At 33.9% G+C, this 18313-nt stretch overlaps 1 protein-coding gene across 1 annotated transcript in view; it reads right to left on the reverse strand.

The window, feature by feature from the left end:
* Nucleotides 1-1345: 1345 nt before the first annotated feature.
* The window catches only part of ERAP1 (endoplasmic reticulum aminopeptidase 1), a 41294-nt gene continuing 24326 nt past the window's right edge, over nt 1346-18313 (reverse strand). Inside the window, exons 8-19 of the mRNA XM_031967935.1 lie at nt 16044-16175; nt 14702-14833; nt 14470-14541; nt 12813-12967; nt 11833-11912; nt 11095-11278; nt 6900-7056; nt 5718-5902; nt 4457-4618; nt 3244-3384; nt 2727-2808; nt 1346-1907 (exon numbers count right to left, since the gene is read on the reverse strand). Coding sequence (XP_031823795.1) covers nt 1755-1907; nt 2727-2808; nt 3244-3384; nt 4457-4618; nt 5718-5902; nt 6900-7056; nt 11095-11278; nt 11833-11912; nt 12813-12967; nt 14470-14541; nt 14702-14833; nt 16044-16175 — 1635 coding nt within the window. The 3' untranslated portion in view covers nt 1346-1754. The remainder of the gene's footprint in view (nt 1908-2726; nt 2809-3243; nt 3385-4456; nt 4619-5717; nt 5903-6899; nt 7057-11094; nt 11279-11832; nt 11913-12812; nt 12968-14469; nt 14542-14701; nt 14834-16043; nt 16176-18313) is intronic.

The raw sequence follows: 18313 nt of genomic DNA on the forward strand, positions 1-18313 counted from the left end.
TTTGATTTGGTAATGTTATGTCAGTTTAAAAATAAGACTTTTCCACCAGGACATAAAAGCTAATGCCAACATTTAAAAATCACCATGTTTCATTAAAATAAAAAAAAAATTGGGGGACAGCTAGATGGCACAGAGGATAGATCAGCAGCCCTGGAGTCAGAAGGACCTGCATTCAAATGCACCTTCAGACACTTAACTACTCACTAACTGTGTGATTTGGGACAAGTTACAACCTTAACTGATGGGCCAAAAAGAAATAAAAACTGAAAAAATATAGCTGATGTTACATTTCTCAAATAACAGAAAATGTGATTTTATAAACTATTATCTAGAAAAGTATTACTGATACTCTTTAAGTTAGCATATCTCAAGTACATTCTCTTTTGGAAATATCGTTATTCCAATATATTAAGCAGCCTAATATGTTTTAACACAAAATCCTAGGCATTTTTTTTAATTCATAAACTACAAAGATTCTCATTTAGACTCATATGTTTATGTGGTTTGTTTCAGTCATCTTGCAGTATTTTAACATTTGTTAAATGTTTAATGATAGTCGTGAAATTAGTAGGGACTAGAACAAGTATGTTCCAAGATTAAAATATGAAGTTTTTTTATTTAAAAAAAAAATAGAGTTTCTATTGAAGTTCAGCACAGGGGTTCTTCCCTGAAGTCTATGGACTCCCAGGGTAAAGTGCAATGATAGTACATTAATATCCTTTTTTTTTTTTGCTGAGGCAATTGGGATTAAGTGACTTGCCCAGGGTCACACAGCTAGGAAGTATTAAGTGTCTGAGGCCAGATTTGAATTCAGGTCCTCCTGACTTCAGGGCTGGTACTCTATCCACTGCACCACCTAGCTGCCCCAATTAATATCCTATTACTTAATTGTTGTTCATTGGAATTTTTAAAAAATTTCATTATTATTTCAGCTCTTATGGTCAAGCTAAAGTAATTAATTTATGCTTCTTCCTTCCTTATCACCAAGCTATATCTCTTCAGCTCAATCTCAGCTAAACATTTTGCTTCTTAAGCCCTTTAGTGCCATGGACCTCTTCTTAGAATGATGTTTTTAAATCCATAAATAGTATGTGTATGCTTATGTACATTGTGTGTGTGTGTGTGTGTGTGTGTGTGTGTGTGTGTGTGTGTATTCCTATCTAAATTCAAGAACTTTACCCCTGGGAGTCCATAGACCTCAGGCAGGGAAGAACCCCTGTACTAAACTTCAATAGAAATCTATTTTTTTTTATAAAAAACTTCATATTTTAATCTTGGAGCATACTTGTTCTAGTCCCTACTAATATTACAACAATCATTAGAATATTCCTTTTTCTTTCTAAAGGAGAAAACAACTATAAAAGACATGCTTCATACACTTAATGCAGATTTATGTAGGGACATAAAATTTAATCTTTCTTAAAACCCTGTGAGGTAGGTAGATGTTAAATAAACCAGTCTTAATACACAGTAGGCAGCATTAGGTCTTGGATTCAGATGAGAAACACCCAAGCATCATGTATATTCTGGTATGTGGCTGATACTGAATTGGCATCTATAAAAATATCTGTCAAAAAGCCTACTGAGAGAAAAGAATTAGCTGGTCATGGGGATAGAAAAATGAGAGCAGTTGAGCTAGAAACCATATTTTTTTAGATTCTAGAACTGCAGCAAAGAAGCTTTTTTCCCCTTATTAAGTTTACCTTTATCACAAATTCTCATAATTAGACAATAACATGAAAAAACATGAAAAGTTAAAATAAGGTGACACTTTTTTGTAACCACACTCTGATTTTCTCAAAATTCTGATTCATCCAGCGTATGTTTTCTTTAATTGTTTCAAGTGCTTGCTGGACACAACGAAGCTGGGAACCTTTTTCCTTCAGGGAGCTGAAAAATTCTTGCACCTTTTGAGGAAAAATAAAAAAGTAACTTTTTCAATTCTTTTATATTCATTTTAACATTACACTTACATAATTAAAAATTTACATTTTTTAGAGCTGGAAAAGACCTAAAAGGATTGCTAGAGAAAAACGTATCTAAGCTAAAATCCAGCATTGGCCAAAGTTTCACATGAGAGCCATGCCTGTAGTCTATACATTTGAACTTTAACTTGGGTTACTCAAAATAGGGAAGGTTTCTTGAGATCATTTTTTTTCTTATGCAGTTGCTCATCCAGACAAAAAAAATCACTATTTACCAGATTTTAATTCGGTTTAGCCAAGAGTATGTTTATTTGATATATGGCACTTGCTTTCTCTGTCTCTCTCTCTTTCTCTCTCTCCCCTCCTCCCTCATCTTAAGTTTCATTCATACAAATTCAAGTCTTTTATGTTGGCATAGAAATGCATATTATATAAATACTCTGTGGAATAGGGTATATAACAAGATTCAGTGAGAAAAGCATTATCCTGAAAGTCAAGAGACATAGATCCTGACCTAACTATTGTCTAGTTCTATAACTAAGTCACAACCTCTCTAAGCTTCCATTTCCTGATCATAAAATGAAAGGATTGACAAGGAGTTTCTTGCAAGCTGAAAGCTTCCAATTCCTGAATATACATCCATAGTCATGGGTATAGGTCTAAATTCACTTTGGTATGACAATGTTAAAAGGACTGTAATATCTATAAATCTCACCTATGTCCAATTCCTTAGGTGTTTTAATCTACCTTGTTTTGGGTAGATAATTTATGACACTGGAAGTTTAATTAGGAAAACATTACCTCTTCAAATTGCTCTCTTGTAGAGTATTGATTTGTGGTTCCCATCACCATGTGGCTTACAGTAGTTGAGCCAAGTTCAAACCTAGAAACATTAATTAACAAGATATACTTTGAAACTTTCATTTAACCAATACTTATTGAGTTGCTAGCCCAGAGTGCAACCTAGAAAAAATAAAAAACAGAAATATAAAATATGATTCCTGCCTTCAGGAGCTTAAAATCCATTTGAAGCTCAAGACACGTATATGAAGTGGCTAAGTGACAAAACTAGGCAGTCTATGATTAAGTATAAAAGGAAGTGGGATGCACAATGTGTGCTAGAAAAGTTCAGAAAAAGGAGATTCAGCATGATTCAGTGGAGGCCTTGTGACATTAGGATTTCATATTTTCAAGAGATTTTAGTTCCCTCCTTTTCTCTAACCCAGACTTCCCTAAGAATGATGTCATTTTGAAATTAAGAAACTTAAATAGAGTAAAGTTTTTTTAAAAAATTACAAATTATGACAGAGCTACTTACTTCTCTATGATTTTATTCCAATTTTCTTTCAAAAATTTCCAAGCCAAGAGATAACCCTTTGGATTTCTGGCAACATAATGAAGAATAGTTGGAAACTCCTGAGTTTTTATTATATTCCCTTCAAAACTCTGCTCCAGTAACCTAAAAAAGAATAAGAATAAATGCGATTGGTGCTTTTGTTATAAAAACAGCTATGGCTGATATCCATGAAACAGTCTGAAGAATAAATCTAGTTTTATTGAGTCATAAAGAATACATAGATTGGTATTAATTTATGTGGCTGATGCCCAATCTCCACAAATGGATTGTCAATGATCACAAATACAAGGAAGAGGGAGAGAGATATATCTGGTTACTAATTAGTCAACTAGCATCATTTAAGCATCTATATTCCTAATAGTACTAAAGATAGAAAGGTGAAATACAGTCTTTGCACTCACAAAGCTTACAGTTTAATAAGGGAGACAATATACAATCAATCTTGTGCAAACAAGACACATAAAAAAATTAAACCTGTAATAATAATAAGAGGAGAGAGATGCTAGCTTTGAGGTGGATTGGCAAAGACCTATTATAGAAGGTAGGACTTTGGCTGAGACTTCAAGGAAGCCAGTAGATGGAAACGAGAAAGAAGGGAGTTTGAGGCAAGGGAAACAGCCAGTGAAAATGATTAGATTTGAGAAATGAAGAGTCATGTTTAACAAAAAAATAAAGACGTCCATGTCCCAAGATTAGTGAGTATGTGGGGGAATGGGAGGTGGAGAAGAGATATAAGATTTAAAAGACTGGAAAGGAAGTTATATAGACAACTTTGTAAGTCAAAGAGGTTTTCTCTTTGATCCTGGAGGTAATAGGGAGCCACGAAAGTTGACATAGTCATAGGGGAGGTGACACAGACACATGCTTTAGGAAGTTCAATTTAATGACTGAGTGTAAAATGAACTAGAATGGGAAAACCTTTGAAACTGGGAGATCAGAATGTTTTATTATTGATAGGGCGCTGTCTAGTGTCTCTGAATTTTATATTAGTCATTATATTTTCCATTTCACTTTGGATTCGATACTATAAAGGATTTGTCAAAAATAGTGCAATGTGGTACATGGTTGTCCACTACTAAATAAGCAAGCAGTAGCCAAAGAATCAAAGCTAAGACAGCATTACCTTATCTAATTTAATTTCCTTTATCATCCCCCAAATGGGCAAATTGCTCACCATTGAAGTTTTTCTTTATCATGGCTAAAAGAGAGGGCCAGTTCAATTTTGTTTTTCTCAGTACTGGACAAAGAGAACTGATACTTCCTATAGAGAAAATCCCAGCCTTCTGTGGTCTGTGCCCCAACAGCAAACACTGCGGAGGTCACGTCATTTGGTAAACTGCAAAAAAAGAAGACCGCATGTAAGAGTTTATAAGAGATTTAGTTACATAATAAATATATAATAATGACAAATTAAATGATGATGAAATTTTCCCATTCTCCTATTTGGTTGCTTTTTTGTTTTGTTTTTTTTCTGATGTGTGTTGCAAAAAGGCAAGCCCAAACATAATAACTTGCAGATTAGGTGACCAGTAAGTATTTAATGAATGAATACAATGAATTTTTGTCTTTTGCCAATTCATGGTTTGTACAAGATGCCAAAGAATTTTAAATGATTTAAATTATCTCTTCTCAGACTCTTCTTAATACTATAATCCTATGACCAAAAAGTTATATGGAAACAGTATGTCTCCCAAATTTTTCAGAGTAAACAAGATATTAAAGAAAAATATGATTCTATAAGTTATATTGTTTCAAGCAGAAGTAAGGATGTAGGTTAAGACCTCAATATATCACTTTGTGCAGATAAAATATAACAATACCTTAGAACTGTGATCTCCAGAGTGAGAGTCATGGTCTTACCCATGAGTAGGGCATTGGACTGACTCCTAGAAGTGTGTTGTCAACCAACTGGAGGATGGGAAGATGGTTCATATGTTTGCAATAGTTTTGTCCCCCAAACCCTTGGTTTCCCAACACTGCCCCAACACTGCTCACTACCCATGATCAGCCAACTCCCTTCCCCATATCAATGAAATCATGCACCCCAAAATAAACCCAAGATAAGAGATTAGGCTATAATCTTGGCTGAGATGACCAAAATATCCAACACAAATTTCTTTGCCTCTCAGGATTCCTAAGAGTCTTCATGAAGAAAAACAATCTGTCAAAAACTACAAGTGACAAAGAACGAGATATTTAACTAATATGAGAAGATACTCCCATTTACTATATTTGGATGATTCAAGAAGTATAATATAGCTAAGCAAAACCTTCCATCTGAAGAAAAAGGGAAAGCTTAGCTAGGTTTGGGGTGCAAAGTATGTGTGTGAATATATGTGTATATGTACATGTGTGTGTATGTATGTTTAAAATTTTGCCCAGCAAAATGGCAAGGGAAGGAGGGATAAATCAATAGATTACTTATGACAAGAGACCTAAAATTTCCATTGGATTCTTTCCATTTCTTGAAATAGTCTTCTGCCTTCTGAACACAAGGTTGATACTCTCTCATACAAGCAAACAAAAGGAGTTGGCTGCGCAGCATCCTCTGTGAGACTGAGCCATCATCTGTCCATGTTTGCTTGTCAATGAGGTTCTTAAGCAACCTGATGAGGAAAGCCTAGGGAGATCACAAAGAGGAAAAGCTTCAGTGTTTTATGTTATCAAGAATGAACATTATTGTCTCTTAAGAATCTTACTTTTTCTTATTACCAAATGAACCACTTTAGTGTCAAGAACCCCTTCTCATAAAAATATTTTAAAATACATAAAATATGTAGGAATACAAGAGACATCAAATATACTGAAATAGTTATCAAAAATTTTTGGAAACATGTTCAGAAATGCCAATTTGATGACCCTTGCTATAGATTTTATGTTGTTTCATTCATGCCTAATTTTCAATGTCTCATACTACTTTTGTTGATACACTAACTACTAAAGCAGTAGAAAGAAATATTTCAAATTCATCTTCTCAAAAGATGACTAAAATCATGATGATATTGCCATCTTAATAGAATAACTGATAAAATTATTAAAATGGTAGCTTATATTTTAATAAGCTTTTAGAAAAAAGTCATAAAATATTTGATGAGAAAAATTTGCTTCATTTCCTTTAGTTCCAGAGCAACTAGAAAATTAATGCTGATCAAAATAAATGTAATAAAATAAAGGTATTGGAAAAAATGTTAAATTAAGCTATGAGAATCAGTTTTAAAGGCTAGCAGGATCATATTTACCATTTAATATAAATATACCATAAATGTTCCTAAAGATTAAATCAATAATTGTATCAATCAGTGAATAAATTCTCAAATTCTTTATTAAGTATGTACTATGTGCAGAGGACTATATGCAAAATGCTGAGGATATCAATATAAAAATATGAGAGCCATTATCTTTCTTGTGGAGCTTATATTACAATAGAAGCAGATAAGACATTTGAATTAATTTTGACTTAGAAGTCTTTGTTACTGGCTTATGACAGGAGCTCACATTTATAGAATGCCTTCTAGTTGACAAAACACTTCCCAAACTTTGTAAGAATGAACATTTTTGTGTAACTTTAAAAAAATACTCCACAACTATGTAGCTGTAAGTACATCTCAGGTTATTACCTTAAATTGAGTTTCTACATCAACCATATCTCTTTTCTCCATTAACTTATACAAAGGAATCAGCTCATTCAAACCTTGGAACACAGGCATAATTTCAGTCTCATGTTTCAGGTACAGGGATAAGTCCAAAGCTTTTTCAATGGATAATTTTCCAATGCTGAACAAAAGACAAGTTGATTGTCAATAAAAATTCTAGGAACTGTTTGCTGCTTCAAAAGACAACTTTATCACCATCTGATCAAATAGTCCACCACTTTCATTTTTTAAATTAGTTTTCTTTAATGTGAAGATAAAAAAAAGTAAACATGACCATTTCAATATATAAAAAACCAAAAAACATATGAAGTTATAATCTTAGATACATATTAAATTTAATCCAATACACTCTGCTGCTTATCTGTGGCCCCATTCTTCTATGTAACTTTCCCCTAATCTTTTTCTTCTCTGGCACATCTATACTCTGAAGAAAATTTCTAAAGGTGTGTAGACACAAATTTAGTTTATGGGTAAGACAAAATAGGCACATGTCAGTTCCTATCAGTCTATTAAATTTAGGTTAGAAATTAAAAACTCAAGAATTCCAACAAATTCCATAGGAAGACTAATCAAGAAAACCATCATTCTGACCCAGAGACAAGAAACAGGTAAGTGTATGTATAAATCATGATGTAAACATGATTCTCCCCAAAGCTAAAACTGGTTTCAAAAGCAAATATCCTTGAAGTAAGTGGATTCTCTTCTTCCTTCTAAAGAGATTGGATCAGCTTACAAAATTCCCATTTTTGGATACTGACAGTGAGACAATGCCACAAGGCAAATAATTTGATCAATAGACTCCACTTTGTCCCTCACTTCCAGAGGATCTGTTCTGGCCTATTTCTAGTTATTGTAATTCAGATTGTAGGCTTCCAAGACCACAAAAGGAAACCAAACTCTTAGGTTCTATAAGTAACCTGATCTACTAAGACTGGGAATGTACCTAATCTGAAAAACTGGGGGCCAAAAGAACAAAACTGAGAATCAGACTATGGGATTGTGAAGTGCTCATCAGCAGGGTATCCTATCATAGATTTAGAGTTAGAAAAGATGTTACAATTCAAAAAATCCAAACCCTTCATTTTAAAGATGAGAAAACTGACACCATGGTTAAGTAAGTTTTCCAGGGTCAAACATCTAGTAAGTGTCTGAGGCAACATGTGAACCCAGGTTTTTCTGCCTCCCAAGTTCATCACTCTGTGTATTTAACTTACGGCATTTGCTTTGGTGAAATATGGCAATATTTCAATTTCACCTGTGGGTGCAAATGACAAAGATTAAAATGCCTATTTTTTCCTTTGAACTACTTTGTATTCATAAGCATCAAGTTAAGCACAAATAACCTTAGTTTGTTATAAGAACTAGGAAAAGAAAAACACTTCAAGTTATTAGCAACCTAGCTGCCTCTTTTCATCATGAGGCATTTGAATTATATTCATGGAGCCCCTTCACCTAAGAAAGGAGAGATATAGAGACAAAAAACTGCTAGAATATTCAGCCAGTAACTCCAAAAGAGTTCTAAGCCATGTGTTTAGACTTCTCTATTCATAAGTGGAGTTTTCAAAGGTACCTGGGATTCACTCAACCTAAACTGAAACATCCAACTCCTTTCACCTACTTCCATTAAAAAACAACTATATTAACATCTGTAGACCACCAGAAATACTAAAGTTGATTTCCTCCCCATTTGGGCTAAGATCTAATTGGAATGGCATTTGTCTAGTGGAGGTAGTTAGGGAGCACAATGGCTACAGAACTGTATCTGGAGTCAGGAAGAATTCAGTACAAATATGACACTTTCTAGCTGTGTGACACTGGGCAACTTACTATGTTTCTACCTCAATTTTCTCAAGTTTGATAATAATAGCATCAACTTCCCAGGGTTGTGAGAATAAAAAAGAAAGATATTTATAAAGCACTTAGCACAATGCCTGACATAGAATAAATGCTATATAAATGCTTATTCCTTCCCCTTTCCCTTTTCCCTACTCTCCTTTGATAAGTATGTAGAGTTGGTTTGCATATTTGTTAAATAAGCCCTATATTTACCTTAAACTGCTTTTCTATTCCTTAAAATCTCACCTAATAGAGACAGTGCTAGGGAGACAATTAAGTGTGTCACACACACACACATACACTCCAAAACCCTCTTTACTCTTCCATATGGATGATGGGAGAGATACAAAGACAAAGTCAATCCCAGAAGGACAGGTTAAAATCTATATAAGATCTATATAATTAAAATATATATTTATAATATTTATATTGACATATTTTATTTATAAATAGATTTAATATATTATATAATGTTTTAATATGTTTTATATGATATACGTTTAAAATTTTAAGCAGGAATATGGCTAAACTGAGAAAGATAATCTCTTAATGAGGGAGAAAGAAGAAAGTGTAAAAAGCTTGCTTGAAGCTTAACATTAAAAATCAAAAACAAAGCAAAACAAAACAAAACAAAAAAAACAAAACAAAAAACCCTCAGACAATAGTAATTGGTCCCATTACGTCTTGGCAAATAGAGGGAGAAGAAATGGAAATAGTCTCATATTTGATATTCTTGTGTTCAAAGATCACTATAGAGTGTGACTGCTACCATGAAATTAAAAGATATTTGCTCCTTGGAAAGAAAGCTATGGCAAATCTTGACAGAATATGAAAAAGCAAAGATATCACCTTTTTGACAAAAGTTCATATAGTCAGAGCTATAGTTTTTACAGTAGTTCTGTATGTCTTTGAGAATTGTACTATAAGGAAAGTTGAGATTGCAGAATTGACTTTTTCAAACTGATAATAGAGAAGATTTTTGAAAATCCCTTGGACAGCAAGAAGGTCAAATCAGTCAAGGCTTAAAGAAATTAATTCAGACCATTCACTTGAAGGACAAATACTTAAAGCTAAATACTTCTAATTTAGGGAATTATATTCACTAAGAATAAATGTAGGGAGCAGCTAGATGGTGCTGTGCCAGCCCTAAAGTCAGGAAGACCTGAGTTCAAATATGATCTCAGACACTTAACACTTCCTAGCTGTGTGAGCCTGGGCAAGTCACTGAATCTCAATTGCCTCAGGGGGAAAAAAAACAATAGAGAATAGAAGGGATTGTCTATTTCTCTCTAGTAGAGAATAGAAGGGTTTGTCATACTATGGTCCATGAAGTCACAAAGAGCCAGATATGACTGAACAGCAACTAAGCAATCACAAAGGTCCTCAAAGACAGACAAAGGGAGGAGAGGGCCATAAAAGTTAAAGTGTTCAAAGGACAGACTCAGTGACCAAAAAATGGTATTCCAAAGACTTGAGTCCAGAGGCACCAGCCTGTCCTATAAAACTTGGTACATGGATGGGGGGGGGGGGGAGAAAGTATCATTTTGTGGAAATAAGAAACCCCTTCTAGTCAAAATTGAAAATTTAACAGACCAATTTTTGAATAAAAAAGGCTTTGTTCTACCTCCTAGACTAATGGGCAGGTGTTAAAGGCTGCTGCTTTGAAAGCCTTAAGACTTTAAAAAGAGCATAGCAAATTTTACTCTTCTCCTAAGAAAGACAAAGTCCTTTGGCTAAGGATTGCAGCTAAAGTCAAAAGCTAGAAATGGAAAGGAGCTCTACCAGCACCATATACATAGTGGAACTGAGCCTGACAGCAGAGACAATTCATCCTTTGCAGAAGTATTTGGCAGAGACTATACTTGATAGATGCCAGAAGGATTTAGACCAAGCAGGAACAAAATGATGAACACCAGAAGGTATTGATGACCCTGCAATATTGAAGGCATGAGCTGAAGCTGACCTTCCACTTCTGTGCTCTGGACACATGAATTCCCTACATATGGGTCTCTCTGGATGTGTTTCTGCCCCATCTCTCCACCAAAAAATATATTCATTTGTGCTCCAGGTTAATGAGAAAAATATTTTACAGTTACTTTTCTTTAGCATGGTAGGTCATTAAACAATTTTTACTTGAACAAACTATTCCCTTTACGTCACTAATAATGATAAATATATTGATAGGAAATATAAACCATAGTTTTGAGCAGATTTGTTACTTCCAAAGTACCTTGTGCCTGGAGGAGCCATTCTCCAAGCACATTAGGTATTATAACAGCATTTGATTTTGGAAGGAGAGACTTTTAATGCATGCATTATTTACCTGACAAGCTGAAATGCATTGTTAATAAGACTCGCTCGATCATTGCTGCTGAACATCATGTGCTTTTCTTTTAAAAGGCCAGTCAAAGATTGCCATCCATCATTCTCATAATGTACAATATAATAGCCAGACATTCCCATGTTGAATTTGATCCATTCCACCTCTTCTGGGAGGATGATAACATCTACAACAAGCAAAAATAAATTATGGATCCATTTTCTTTCACAATTGAACCGGTCTTAATTGATGCAAGAAAATATATAAGGCATCTAGAATGGGTCTGACAACACATTGCAACAGATAATTATTTTTGAAACCAGGAAAAAACTACTCAATGGAAAATATCTAGTACTGGTTCTAATCAACTACGTTTCAAGACTTAAGAAATCTGTGAAGAAAATGCAACCTGTTCTCAGCATACAAATAAAAAGATATAACAGCAATGCAATCAAAGATTTCAGACATTTCCACGAGAAAACTTGCCGCTAAAATCAATATATCATGCAGTGCTTTTAAGATTTGACTGACAGGAATTTAGCTTTTTTTTTCAGCCACATGCTTTTTAACCTCAGATTCCTCATTTTAAATGAAAGACCAGAGACCTGATTAAAATGGATTTTTAAAAGAAAAAAAAACATTAAAATAAGACCAATTTGTTAAAAAGAAAAATTAACTCCTCAGAACATTTTATAAAGGACTTCTCATTAAATTAGATTGGTCACTTCAACAACAAATTACCTGTTTTTGTTCTCAGCAAAACTTTTTCAACTTTGTCTGATTTGCTGGTAATGTATGACAATGGAATATGCCACAAGTACCTAGAAGAAAAAGGAGATTATTGGTTATTTTAGTAGGGATCAATATAGTTAACAGCTATAGGCAAAAACATAAAATGCCATTGATATAGTCGAGCATATAGCAGAGTTCCTCAGAGCTTAGCAAAGTGTCTGCTACATTGTAAACAATAATTGACTAATATTTATGTTGGAAGTATCAGAAAACCCCATCCATTAATGATGAACAATTCCAGCAAAGAAAAAAACTGATCTAAAGTGAATATTCAAAGCTAGTAAGCCATTCATTTGCTATCATGCTAAGAGACAGACACACAGAGAGAAAAAGAAAGACACAAAGAAAAAGAGAAGGAGGAGTTCGAGAAGAAGGCTCAATGTAATGTCAACCAAAATGTATTATCTTTTTTTATAATAAAATCCCAGGAAGAATTAGTTTGGTAAAAAGAGTACTATAAACTTGACCACCTTTTCACAGAGTATCAGAAATTAAGCTAAATCAATGCTCAAAAGTGAATTTCCCTTTCTTGAGCTCTCATATCTTCAAAATGGACCGTTATAATTTAATGGCAATTGCCTGGATCCAAACTAAATTCATACAAATGACTTCAAGTTATCCTCAATCCAATTCAATTAATAAGCATTCATTAAGCTTATTTACTAGGTCACAGACTCTGTGCTAGGCTCTGAGGCATATAAAAATGAAATAAAATAGTCTTTTCCTCCATCTTATCAAACATCAATGTCAATATGAACCATTTTAGCTGAGGCTACTGAAGTTCAAAGAATATGTAGAATGTAATGAAAATAATTAATTATACTTTAAAAAATTGCCAGAGGGAGAGAAATTTCATTTTCAAGTCAAAGATTGTGTGTTTGACTTGGATATTACGCCAACAATGAAATGTTACATTTAACAAACATTACCCAGTTTCCACAGAGTGATTGACTCCCTTCCTATAGAGTTCTTGCTTTATATGAACATTCTTTCCTTTCATGGTGACAGTGACCAGTGGAAACCCTTTCTGTAGCGTCCATGTGTTCATCATGGCTTTCACATCGACAACTTCTTGGCTCCAGTGCTATTCAATTATAAACAGACAAATCATTCTCTTGAATTCAACTCTAAAGAAAGATTAGTGAAGATTAAATGATATTCAAAGGGAATGACTATTGGTTGATGACCATGGTCAATAAGAAAAAGAAACCAGTTTGGTCTGCAAAACTTCCATAATAGTGTTAAAATCAATACATGGAAGGTAGAAGGAAATCTGGAATTTGTAGTCTCTCTTAGAGCAATAGTAATATATAGATAGATAGATAGATAGATATAGATATATGTATATAATATATATATATATATATTTAATGAGCTGGGACTATATACTTCCAAACTATAACAAACTCACAAGAACTTATGTTGTTAATGCTGAAGAAGCTTTCAAAGAACATTTATCCAGTAGAAAGCATACAACTGGAAACAGGTTCCTGCAAACCAGAAAAATCTGGTAAAGACTAGTGAGAAGGGTCCTAAGTTCAATCCTTCTCTGAAACTTACTCTGATATTTTTGTGTGACTTTGAACAAGTTATTTTTTGAGCCTTGATTGCCTCATATACAATAATGGAATTAATAATTCTTTTATATTACCTTTATGAGGGCTGGTATAGGGATCAAAAGAAAAAATGAAGGGTCCCTTCAACTGCTTATATATGAGCTATTAATAATAATAATATGATCATTACAGGAATATACTAAAAAATATGGAGGGGAGAAAAATACAATGGAAGAAAGAAAAAAAAATCAAGAATCTCTAATAGTGAATCTTTTGGCAATACCTAATCTGGACTTACAAGTTTTCAGATAATCAGAAACTACCATGTGAGCAGTTCTTAAAAGTTTGTGATTTCTGTATATTTTAATAGCCAAATAAATTACATTTATACATGTAGTTGTTATTCAAGATTTTACACTTACACTTTCACTGCTCTATCTTACCTAAATTCAATCATGAGCAAGTTAAGATATAACTTTCATGATATCATTGTCCTTTTTAAGTACAAAGATGAATAACACAACATAGTCAGCCATGAACAACTCTTCATGATCTCACATGGGGTTTTCTTGGCAAAGATAGTAAAGTGGTTTACCACTTCCTTCTCCAGCTCATTCTACAGATTAGGAAACTGAGGTAAACAGGGTTAAGTGACTTGTCCAGGTCACACAACTAGTAAATGTGTGAGGCTAGATTTGAACTCAGGAAGATGCATTTTTCTGGTTCCAAGCTCAATGCTCCATCCACTGAACCACCTTTTTTTCCCTAAGACAATCATACTGACTCACCAAAGACTGACACTATTAGACAGTTATTCCTTTCCAAAGAATGAAGTTAAAATAAATCCTATGAATGAAATATATTTCCAAGGACAATTGCGGAATCTACTTTAACTTTTCAGAAAAAAAGATTAAAAAATTATCTTTCAGTTCTGATTTACATTCATTCTTGCCTAGAGTCAGAGTAGTAGGTAAAATTAGCTCAGGAAATCTAACAGAGACGTATTCTTCTGAAAGTTTTAAGTGCTTACCAAGGTTGAGGATGTGGGTTGGTTTCTTGGGCAAAATTCACCTGTCTTTTGTATGTCACCTGTGGGACAAATCTGATAAAAAAAAAAAAAAAAAAAAAAAAAACTTTTAAAACACAAATTCACTCTTCTTTCTGTAGAACATATGGTTCTTTTTATAATGGTTAACATAATGGGGTGCTTGTGGTAACAGGTCCTTCAATTCTCAGCCTTACTTCTAGACAAGGATACTTACATTTGTCATAGTGTTCCACAGATCTTCATTTTTGGTGTTCTTATAACTGTATTTCCGGAGATACTGCACAATGCCAGTTCTGAATACATCTGCATTAAGATAGTCCTTTAGCATATTCAATATACAAGCTCCCTGTCAAGAAAATAAAAAAAATCTCATCTCAGTTTGCTCTTATTGTTCATGCCACAGATATTTTTTAAGTATTTAAAATCACTACTGTAAATATTAATGCTAAGTAATCTAAAATGGTTAAATTCAATAAGTTAAACACATTTTCCAGGAAAAGTATTTATCTGTGGCACCTTCAGTAATATATTATTCATTCCAACTGCCCTTGGTGGGACAAAGGAGAGAAATTTCATAAATTCTGATTTCTGATATGGGTGAATGGATTATAGGCCATTCCCTACTAGCCCTGGGATACTGCACCTTCCCCATTCTCTCCCCCCAAAGCTTCAATTCATTTAATATCAACATATTTAGGTATCTACTACATGAAAGACATTATGCTCTATTCTAGGTGTGCAAAGATAAAAATATTATAGTTACTGCTCTCAAGAAACTTACATTCTGCTGGCAGAGAAGGGGATAGGTATGGGATATGAACATTACAATGGCAACAAGGCAAAAAAATTAGTCATTATATTAATATGAAATGTGGAGTTTCTATGTATTTTATATATTACAATTCTGTGAAGACCACGTATTTTAAAATCAGCTGGAGTCAGGAATTCAGGTTAGGGGAAAATCATCAATCTTTATTCTCAGTGAAGAAGGATCGGAGGTGGAAGAGAATGGGCGATAGTAATGTGTGCAGGAGAGTCAAGAAGCTAGCTAGACCAGCAGCCACATGACCAGCAGCTACCAGAATAGAACCCAGGCCCAATCTTTCCCAGCCTCTCTTCCTGTCTCTCTGCCTCCACCCACCAAAATCGTCATTTCCTATACAACACATCAGGACTTGCACAGAGAGTGGGCGGGGGCCATTCTTTATCTAAGCATGTATATTAATAGAGTATAGTCCAATTACTATTTAGCCTCAAGTGCTTGGGACCTCAGTGCATCAACTCAAGCCTCAGCCCATTACACAATTCAATCCTGGAAAACTTATATACAAAATACAAAACTTATATACAAAAACTGAAAATGCTGTCTAATTCGATTATGAAATAATCTCCCTCCTATCCCTTATGAACAGAACTAGCTTTATGCTGCTGATTAGATATTCATGAGATAAAGTTAACAATTTATTTTTTGCTGTCATCTTTTGCACATACTTTCATAACAGACATCTCATACAAACCCATACAATCAAAACCATAAGGCAAGAATGATTTTGTACCTTTTCATAAGAAACATCATCAAACATTTCGCGAATCTCAGCAGGATTCTCCACTGGTGTGGAGACAGGATGAGAAGAATTTAATGCATCTACTTCCATGGCCTGAAAACATTTTCCAAAGAAATATTCTTCCTAATGAGAGAGGAGGGAAAATATCAGTGGAACATGTAATTTTTTTTGTTTTTGTTTTTTGAGGCAGAGTTAAGTGACTTACGCGAGGGTCACACAGCTAATAAGTACCAAGTGTTAGAGTCTATATTTGAGCTCAGATCTATTTTTTAAAATATCATCTTCATTAGTGATTTGTTTTTGTATCAACTTTTTTCCCATATATAACCCTACTCAGAGAGCCATCCCTTATATAACATTTATAAAGAAAGATGGAGAAAAGTAGCTCTTCAAAATCAACCAACATATCAACCATATCTAATAATATATGTAATATTCTACTTCCATACTCCCCCACCTATACTAAAAGAGGAGTGTGGTATGAGCATTATTTACTAGACTTCCTGACATACAGACTGGATAAACTTCTTCTTAGATCCTATCCCCCACAGACTAGGCTAATTTGTCCTTAAAAAGTATTAAAACTAGCCTTGAGACTTAACTGGCCAGGAAACTAGAATTCTAGCAATTGACTTAGCTTATTGGAGACCCAGGAACTAGTGCAATAGGAATCAAGAGCTTTTCCCTCAGGTTTGGTACCAGTAAGTTGCTTCAGAAAATGCAGAAGCAAAGAGGTTGCATCCAATTGGATTAATGCTGTGTACCTGCTGAGTATCCTTTCCATCCTATTCTAAGGAAATTGCTATTCTTTTTGTTAACTGCTAGCATATTTCATTCCAATTCCAAACTGAAACCACTAAACTGAATTGTGGCTGGTCTACAACAGGGAGAAAGGTATATTTTCTCAATTCTTCTCTAGGATCAGGTTTAGTTATGGCACATACCTAAATAAAAACTTAATAAGATAGAAAGTAAGATTTAGGATGTGGGTACAAACAATGGATTATAATTTTTCTAAAAACAAAGGGAAAATTGACAGTAGGAAAAGCATTTGGATTTTGTGTACAGAACTTAATGAGTAATAGAAAGCAGAAAAGCTCTTAACTTAAAATAAACTTATCACTACTGCAATATATTTCTTTTTTTTGAAGTTGCATTGTTGATTTTTCTTCAATAGTATTTTATTTTTCCAAATATATGTAGACAGTTTTCAACATTCATTTTTGTAAGACTTTGTGTGTCAAATTTTTCTCCCTCCCTTGCCTCCCTCCTCTCCAAGATAGTAAGCAATTTGATATAGATTAAATGTGCGATTCTTTTAAACATTTGTCATGTTGTACAACAAAAATCATCCCAAAGGGCAAAAAACCATGAGAAACAAAGAGTAAAAAAAAAGGTGAAAATATTATGCTTTGTTTCATATTCAGTCTCCATAATTCTCTCTCTGGATGCAGATGATATTTTCCATCCCAAGTCTATTGGAATTTTCTTGGATCATTGTATTACTGAAAAAAAATAAGTCTATCATAGCTGATCATCACATAATCTTGCTGATATTGTGTGTGTATAGAGTTCTGGTTCTGCCCACCTCATTCAACAACAGTTCATATAAGTCTTTCTAGGCTTTTTTGAAATCAGCTTGCTCATCATTTCTTATAAGACAATAATATTCCAAAACATTCAAATATCATAACTTATTCAGCCATTCTCCAACTGATGGACATCCTCCCCATTTCCAATTCTTTGCCAATACAAAAAGGGTTGCCACAAACATTTTTGCACACATAGGTCCTTTTCCCTCTTTTGTGATCTCTTTGGGATATAGTCCCAGTGACACAGCTATGCTATGCTGGATCAAAGAGTATGAAGTTTTATATGTAGTCTATTTCTTTCTTTCTTTGCTGAGGCAATTGGAGTTAAGTGACTTGCCCAGGGTCACTTAGCCAGGAAGCATTAAGTGTCTGAGGCCAGATTTGATCACAGGTCCTCCTGACTTCAGGGCTGGTGCTCTAATTTCTTAATACAAATAGCACATCCACCCCCTTTAGAGACCATATTCCAATTTTAAAATTCACAGGACTTAGTAATAGTTTTAGTATTTTAGTTAATATTATTTCAAAACAAATAATACTCTGATTGTATGCAGTAATTTCAAGGAATCTCATTTGCCTGAAGAGACATAAAGATGAAATTTGTACTTAACAACAACAACACAAAAAAAGGACATGATTTAAAATGTGGTTCCTACTAGTAAAATGATA

This window comes from Sarcophilus harrisii, chromosome 1, assembly GCF_902635505.1.
Source record: "Sarcophilus harrisii chromosome 1, mSarHar1.11, whole genome shotgun sequence".
NCBI lineage: Eukaryota > Metazoa > Chordata > Mammalia > Dasyuromorphia > Dasyuridae > Sarcophilus > Sarcophilus harrisii.